The 9431-nt window shown below is 30.3% G+C and overlaps 1 protein-coding gene across 1 annotated transcript; it reads right to left on the bottom strand.

Moving 5' to 3' along the window:
- Positions 1–4937: 4937 nt before the first annotated feature.
- LOC146941167 (serine/threonine-protein kinase Aurora-3-like) lies at positions 4938–7389 on the bottom strand. Its single transcript, XM_085754950.1, has 6 exons — positions 6981–7389; positions 6483–6725; positions 6055–6150; positions 5444–5667; positions 5281–5353; positions 4938–5183 (listed from the first exon to the last, which is right to left on the bottom strand). Exons 1-6 carry the CDS (start codon positions 7083–7085, stop codon positions 5097–5099), a joined length of 828 nt encoding a protein of 275 aa, XP_085611076.1. The 5' UTR covers positions 7086–7389; the 3' UTR covers positions 4938–5096.
- Between the last annotated feature and the right edge of the window lie 2042 nt (positions 7390–9431).

Raw genomic sequence — 9431 nt, 5'->3', positions numbered from 1 at the left:
TTGACAAGATATTTGTTCCAAATTCGTTACATGTTGTTCTTCTTTGTACTGTCAGTTCGGTTGAGTTAAATGAAATGTTGTGGAAGACTTCATGAATAAACTTATTACAAAAATATAACCTTAAAACCAAAGCTCTCCTCATTAGTAAGCCAAGATTCACGTTGGAATCTTTATGAATGAAGCCCAAAAAAATGACTAAAATTACTTCTTGTGTCTCACTAGCTTTGTCTTTCCATGAAAAAAAGAAAATAATATATTATTTGTCTATATTTTCCTGATTATTTATGCAAATATACACTTAATTTGTATTTGTGTCTATTCTTTATACATCTTATACTTTAGATAACTTTTATTTTAATTCAATATTTGTTTTTTTAAAAGAAAATATATAGTATAAAAAAGTAAGATCTAAATTTTTTATGTTTTTTATGTAAAATTGACTTTTGAATTATGTTATTCGAGCAAATGAGTTAAACCAAGTTGTCCGTGAACTTCAAATAAGTCAAGATTGAGCTAAAATAAGTTCGTATCGAATTCAAGTTGCATTACAAATTGAATTAATTTTTATCGAGTCTAACCTAACGAATTCAACTTGACTCGCTTTCCACCTTAGTTGAGGACATATGCTTCTTGCATATATAATGCAATGTCGAGATATGGAGTTTTATTAATGGTCTAAATTAAAACCGGAGAGTGTCTAATGAATTCTCCACCGGAGGAGATATGCTTCTTGCATAAATAATGCGGTGTCTCTACTAATCGAATTATGCTCACGAGAATATAAAATCAACTCCTCTATCAATAAAAAATACGATGTTGAGCGTGAGTTTGTTATTGCTTCTTAGGATTCATTTTTTTTTTTTTTGACATTTTCTTAGGATTCATTGCTAACCAGCATTGAGTTACATTCATCTGTCAGTAAAAAAAGAAAAAAGTGATGAGGTGCAACCCAATGACTCATCAAGAGGCCACTTATCATAATATTACTCTCACCTAAAAACGTCATACGAAATTTTGAAGTGATTCGATACTTTCTTGCTTGTATGATAACATCATTGTCATCACCATCATCAATAATAATAATATAATAAATACATTATCATTGAAAGAATATTTCTTAATAATTGATTAAGGAAAATGATAGATACGGTGACAAAATTTATCAAAAAAATTTCAAGACAGTGTATTTGTTAACACATTTCCTTAATTACACATCATTACTTCCCTTGATTTCCGCCAAATAACAAATTTAATTGGTTTAGACATTTTCTTGATAAATTCTTGATAAAAACTCTATAGATAAATAACAATGTTCATTGATTAATCTTGTTAACATACTTAATTAAATAATTAATCAATTAATTTACACGTTTTTCTTCATTGAACGCCAGTTATATAAAAATAACTACTCTAATGTTTTAGAAATCAAAGAATTGATTAAAGGGAGGCACTTGCAAATTGAAAAATAATTAATATCGAATCAAGAATAATTCCATTTGATCTAAGGCTGCAAAACAAATTTGATATTTGCTATATATCTGTTGTGAGCCACCATAAATGATTTATTTGGAATATATTTATGTCAGGAATCCCACTACAACCACAATGAAGATATTCCCAGGAAAAATGGCTACGCATTGTTTTTAAAACATTATTATGAATTTATGATCTGTCATCAATCATCACGAGTGATGCTCTTTGTTAATTTTAATCCCAAAAGCAAAATTATATGCTTCAAATCAATCCCATGCTTTACTTGTGGGTTTTGGAACTGTTCTATTCGTAGCCATGCAATTGAGTTTTGTTGGTAGTCCTTAGATTAGAGCTTACACTCCCCAATAATATAGGAGTTCATTTAAAAGGTACTGTAATCAAATAATAGCTGCAATAATAAAACGATATATTGTTGATTAATTTTTCACACTACTTTGGTTCCTTTCCTCTCATACTTCTGTTTGAGAAACTACGGTGCACTAAACGTAGTCACCTAGTAGAAGTGTAAGTGACGGAGCCCTCCCTTTAGGGCTCGGGGTGAGCCATAACCCATCCATCAAAAACAATTAAAAAAAATTTATAACGAAAATTAATATATTTTTTACTTTTAAATAAAATTATGCTGTAGTCCATCTTTTTCTTCATCTCAATACGCTTTGCTATCACATTTTCAAATCATTTGAAATATGTAGATATTACTTTAAATTTTTTAAAATATGCAATTTAATTTATTTTATTTTTTTGTCAAGTAGTATAGTTTGCAAGAATTCACTTTTTTAGGTGAAAAAGTAGGGTGTTCGGGGTTCGAACCCAACCATTGCATATAACAATGCATTGTCCTTTAAAAGCGAGCTATCTTTAAATGAAGACGATAGGTAATTCAATTTTAGTGGTCGACTTTGTGTTTAATGCTTTCATTCAACAAGAAAAAGAAAACAGTGTTTATTATAGTTAGGGGTGGAAATGGGTTAGGTCGTACCGGACTTTGTAAGGCCTAAGCGCCAATTACACTTTTCAAAAAATATAGGTACGAGTGTGGCATATTACAGGCATAGACTCATTTTTAAGGTGTGACCTAGCCTTTTTAAAGGTCCGATGAAGTCTAAAAGTACGTTTAAAAGCCTATTTTACGGTAAGGTCTAGCCGCACATATAAGTCTACTACTAAATAGGGCAAATCTTATGAAGGCTTAAAACACTCGAATAGGTCTGCTACTAAATAATGAAATCTTATGAAGGTGTAATCACATTAATATACTTGCTACTAAATAACCAAATCATATGAAGGCTTGAGTTTATAAAATAAAAAATCAACAATATTAATGATGGAATAGATATTATATATAAAAAATTAATAGGCCGGTACGATAGGCTTACTAAGCTTTTTTAGCCTAGTTTGTTTAATTAAATAGGCTAGGCTAAAAACCCATATTAGTCGGCCTTACATTTGGTGGGATAGTACTTTGATGACATAGTTTTTTGGTGACATTAGTATATTTTAGATGAGAGAAAATGATAGATGAATGATTAAAATAAATTATTTAAATAAAAGAAAATGATTGATTAAAATAGAGATAGAAATAACGTCACCAATATCACCTAAATACTATCCTATTTGGTGGCTCATCCAAGCATTTTATTTTGACCCCACCACTTAGTGTAGCCTCTTCTACTAAACTCTCGATCCTTGTGTTAAACTACTATTGTTCTTTATTGGATTCACTTTGTAACAATCTTCGAATCATTATCTGTATGCAGAAGTTGATTAATTTTTAATAAATCAAGTTCTAATGCTTGAAATTATATAGAAAAGACACTAAATTATAAAAGATGAACAAAATTTAGTATAAATGTTTGTGACTGTATACTGTTTTTTCCTTTGACCAAAATAATTGAATGTTATTTAAATTTAAATAGGGGATGATACAAATAAATCTCCAGTAATGAAATTACAGTACAAAGTTAAGACGGTTTCAATCACTCTTTACATTTTGTTCCTTATTCAAAGCATCAACCAAGTATATAAACGACCACGATTCTCATCTTCATGGCAACCTGCAAACTTTTGATTATTTGACACCCTTTGTTTTGATTCTATAGTTGGCTGCAACAAATTAATGGGTGTAAGTGTAATTAGAACGAACAAATAAAATCAGTAAAGTGTCACATACGTGCATACCAAAAGAAAATCGAGTGATTGATCTTAAGGGGTTAATGAGTTTCCGTTGAAATATTCAGAAGAACTCGAGTTTAAACTGAAGTTGATATAAAAAAAATAGAAGATGGATTTGATTACCTGCTGTTATTGTTGGTGTTGGAGGTGAAAGAGTGTTGGTATTGCAGCACTTAGCACAGATGCATTGAACAAAACAATTGCACACAGTATTCTTCACACACTTCCTCTTTGGAGGAATCACAGTTGCATCATTATTGCCTTTGCCCCATGGCTCTGTCTTGTGTTGAATAGCAACTTTTTTCTCGTTTTGCTCTACAGCCGCAAGTTTTACTATGTCAACCCCTTCGCAACAGAACCTCAACCTTCTCATCATTTTCTCCCTCTCCCACTACTCTCAATTCTATAGCATACAATGTCACTGTAAGCTCTTTCTCATGTTATATAAGCAACCCCTTTTAAGTTGTAACCATACATACATATACATATATATATATATATATATATATATATATATATATATATATCAACTATAATAATCAAATTTTTGTCTTAAGAGATGGGACAATGTGAACGTGGTTTTGTATATCTGTCTCCTGTTTTAAAATTATTAAGATTTTAATTTAAGTTCGTATAATTATTTATTTTTTGATAAATAATATTATTATTTTTTATTATGTTCTTACTTTGACTATTGACCATTATTAATAGAAAATGAATTATTATTTTTGTCATAAATACTATTTTGATCATAATTAATAATTTTTTGTCATATATGTGTCTATCTTCAATATAACCAAGTGTCCAACTTCTTGCAATCGAGGGATTAATGAGTTTTGATTAATGACAAATTATTTGGAACATGAATTCGAATCCTCACAAGAACAATTTTGCTAAAATCTTATTATCTCTTGATCAAACTCTAAATTCTTGGAATCACTTTAAACCAAGCGTTTTGTAATGTAAAGACTGTTAAAAATGTTTATCTAAAGAGAAAAACAAAGAAGAAAAAAAAAACAACTAAGATTATGACAAGCATGGACATTCTTGTAATGCATTAACTATTTTTTTTAGGAGGGTGGGAGAGGTGCAACACAAGACACAAAGACTTCCCATAAGGTCACTCATCCTAGTATTACTCTCGTTCAAACACGCTTATTTGCAAAGTTATGATTGAATCCGGTTGGTATGATCACACCTTGTAATGCAGTAACTAGCGTAATTAATGTAATTATTTATAAAAATAAAAATAAACTAATAAATAGACAACATTTTGGTCTGGCATGGGTCTTTGGGTTTGGCCAGATTTGATTCAATTTAGTTTGGCGTTGATATGATCAGATTCAGATTAGTTTCTACATTGGAAAAGAATTCACAGGTGCTGCAATAAATTGGACCTAACTTCTCAATGTGACTCAAATTGAGCAAACCTAGTAACTATTTGCATTCTCTTTTATCCAAGGATGCTCCATTATCTCCTGAAGTGAAAGCCTTTTTGAGGAATCTTTTACCAGGAGCTACACAAATTTACTTACATCAGTAAGAAGAACAACCTAATCGTGGTATGAAAATGAAGATAGATACATAACATAATATAATATGATATAAGCATACCCCACTTATCAGATTTTTGGCCTTTTTAGAAACAAGAGGTGTAGGAGGGAAGCTCAGATCAATCTTTACAATCCTGCACAAGTTTGAATTTATTTAGTACATTATATTAATATTTGGAAGTGATTTAGTTTACAATATATACATCACTCATGCCCTTCCATACCTTCTGAAGGTATCATCTTGACTTTCAGCCTCAAACGGAGGAACACCATAGAGGAATTCATAACAAAGGATACCTAGAGTCCAGTTATCAACTGCATAATCATGACCTTTATTTTCTACCATTTCAGGAGCTAAATAATCTAATGTTCCACACATGGTTTTTCTCTTTCTGTCTTTGTCTTCAGATTGTACAGACCAACCAAAGTCTGCAATCTTTAGACGACCCTGTAAACAAGCCATTATCAAATTAGTTGTACAAGTTTCCTCAAAACTCAAATTATATAATTATATAACCAACTCACAAACTAATTCCCAACGATTTTCTTTAAATATACACAATAAAGAATAATGCCTAAGATTGAAATGAACTGCAATAAAATCGTTGTGGTTCATTGTGATTTTACTAACTTCACCGCTCAACCAAACATGCACAACTACTTTGGTGTGTAATAGTTTTTGTGATAGTCAAGTGACTTTACATGCATTATAATGTTTTATGACGTAACTAAGTTCTTCAAAGTTCAAACTATGCTGCCATAACAAAGCGAAGAAAACAAATAATGTTAGCGTTGGAAAAGGGCGATAAAAATAGGCAAATGAATAAAAAGATACCTCATGGTCAAGCAACAGATTTTCAGGCTTGATATCCCTGTGAATAACATGCTTCTCGTGGCAATATGTCAATGCCTTTGTGAGGCTTAAAATGTACTAAAATTTTCAAATTTGAAATAAAAAAAGAGTCAGTATACAAAGATTTGGTTTAAAAAAATAATTATAAGCATAGAATGATAGAATATAACATAATCCCTTCCTATTTAGACATTTTTGTAAATAAACTTCCTAGCTTTGAATCCAATTTTCACTTGCTGTAATCCATATTATACCCATTTCTTTACAAATTTACAATTAACTTAACCGTTAAAATTATCAGAGACATGTTAATAATCTATGTCAAAACTCCTAAGAAGTTCGAAGACATAGTACGATATGGATACCATCCAACACAGATACAGGAATACGAGAAACTTAAAAAGATTTACCGTTGCAGCTTGTTTCTCAGAGAAATGACCTCTTTCGCGGAGCAACATGTATAGCTCACCATTATGAGCATATTCAAGAATCAAGTAAACACGCTCCGAATCATGAAACCAACCATAGAGACGCAAGATGTTTGGATGTTTAAGACTTATCTGTATCTCCATTTCCCTCCCCAGTTGTTTGTGAAGTTGATACTTCTCCAGTTGTTCCTTAGAGATAACCTTCAATGCAACCACATATTTACTCTGAAAAAAATTCACAATTAGTAAAAAATCTATTGGATCCCACACAATATTTGAATTTTTCCTGTATTTGAAAAATCTACTTATACATTTAAAAATAAATATGATATAAGCGGGGTTAAGAATAGCTTATTGTAACCAAACATTACCTAAATATACAATCCCATTCTAGAAAATGCTATTAATAGGTCTAGTAATTGAAAAATCAATATTTGATGCATGATATAAAAGGAAAAAGAAAAAAGAAAATTCGGTGACCTTAATTTCTCTGGCGACATAGACTCTGCCGAATTTGCCTCTCCCGAGTGGCTTTCCGATTTCGAAGTCGTTGATAGACCAATCCCGTTTCTGATTTTGATCCATTAGGTTTGTTTTTTGAGAAATGAGAATTTGAATTTGTTAAGTAGAACACAAGAGAGGGTGAATCGCAATCGGCGGAGGAGAATCGCACAAAAGAGAGGGAAATAGTTACTCAAGTGAATTCTGTTTTTGTCTTTTTGAATTTCAAACAAACATTTCTCGACAAAATAAAAAATAAAAAAGTTTAAATAAATTTTTGTTCAATATCAATGTCTAAAATTTTTGGTTTTTAATCTCTCTTAATTTTTTTTTTTTGCAATTTTTGTTCTTTTAAATATTTTTGCCACGATTTTTAATATTTGATTTTAAGTAATCTCGTGTGTATTCTTTAAAATTTTGAAATAGTTTTTTGCAATGTCTCACCTTAGATTTTGCTAACCGTATGGTTAGTTTGTTTTGGAGTTTATGAAAGCTTCTAAATCTCAGAGTCTGAGATAATGCTATAGAGGTCGTTGCTCAAGTGGTTGACAAAGCTTATCAATTGTCTATTGTTAGAGGATTGGACTCATGCAAACACAATTGCTTGTGTTGTTCGCCAAAATCAATAACATACATTAACATTTCAGAATGCAACACTCTCGACAGATTCTTTGGGTCATCCCTCGACACCAGCGGTGGCTGGTCTTTAAGCTAGTGTTTCAACATCTATCCCAGGTCACCTTCGATGGCAACACCCTTAACGCGGACGTCTCAAACGCAACAACGATGCCTCTTTTTGAGATCAATTGGACAAAACATGTATTGGTATGTTCTTACATGACAAAGATGGTGCATTTGTTTTGGCAAGAACTTTGTGCTTTACTCCTTTCTGTCATGTGGACTTCGGTGAAGCGATGAGACTATTTCATGCTTTAGAATGGCTTATAATATGTGCTTTGCTCACACTCTTGCAAGTGCAGCCACATTATCACCTAGTTCCACCACTTATTTTAAAATGCCCTATTGTATTGACACTCTTATTATTAACGAAATGCTATAAGCATCGTCCTTTAAAAAAAATCTCTTGCGTTTTTTTTAGATAAGTGAATCATTAAATATGAATTTTTAAAGTTTTTGTGCTTAAATAATCATCTTTTGTTAAAAATTTCTAAATTTTTGTGGTAGACGTTGTTATAATATTTTCAACATATGTGTAAAGATTCGTTCAAAAAATGTGAAGTGTACACAAAAATTGACATAAAAATGGAGATCAAAAGTCATGATGAAAAAACATGTACACATAAGTTGAATTAAAAATAAAGATCAAAATACATGACGAGTAAACCTTTTTGAGACCAAAATATATAGATGAACAAAAAACGAAATTTAAGATATTTATAAAGACCAAAAACTTATTTCACCTTAAAACAAATTAAACAAACCTAATATTTGAACACTAAGTATTTTCAAAAGATAAATAATTTTTGTGACAATTTTCTCCATCATACTTACATTATGTTTTTATTTTCTCTCATTTGCTTTGATTTTTGTCTCAATACCTCATTTTCTTTGTAAATTTATGGTTGTTCCATAAGTTGTCATTCAAAATGATCATTTAAATAACACAACTCTTTTCAAAACTAATTCAACGCTTCATTTTATTTCTTGTTAAAAAAATACCTCATTTTATTTCTATCTAGCTCTCTTTTTTTCTATCTTTTTATCCACTTATCACATTTATCACATCACTCTATTTATTTCTATTTCATGGTGTCAAATAAGTGTATGAATGTACACAAATAATTTATCAAAATTAAATACAACTAATTTCATAGTTTGAAAATACATTTTTATTTACTTAATTTTATGTCAGTCCATGTTTTTGCTTTCTTAAAATAATCAAACTTTTTAAAAATAATAATAATAATAATAATAATGAAAGTTCTAGAGTAAAATAAAAAGGGAGAACGGATTAATATAGTAGGAATTCTTTACTAGTCGTAAATAAAGTGACAAACATCATCTTAAAGTTTACATGTGGAGTTTCGGGCTCAAGCTCGTGACGAGGTTCGTCTAGCAATATTGACAATCTCAATTGAGTTAACCCTTATGAGTTATAGTCGTTTTATTCCGACATAGTTTTATAACATAAATTGTTTCTTTTGACTTCTTAAACAATGTCAAAAGACATTTGTTAGTATTTCCTTTTTAAATATATAAAAAATATATTTAGACATTTATAGGGCAAAATGAAAGAGTTTTGTCCTAAGCGTAAAAGATAAATGTTATTTTAAACCAAGAGAAAGATTGTAACAAAAAAAAAAACCTAGAGAAAGATTGAAAGATAAAGGATAATTCAGAAAAGAGTGATGAATGTGATAGGTAATTATGAAGAGAGATATAGGGAGAATGAGAAGTGTTTTTTTTTTG

This window comes from Medicago sativa, chromosome 3 (assembly GCF_051527215.1).
Source record: "Medicago sativa cultivar Bolivia chromosome 3, Bolivia_mono, whole genome shotgun sequence".
Taxonomy (NCBI): Eukaryota; Viridiplantae; Streptophyta; class Magnoliopsida; order Fabales; family Fabaceae; genus Medicago; species Medicago sativa.
Note: the sequence above shows the minus strand (reverse complement) of the source record. Positions and strands in the feature narration are given on the sequence as shown.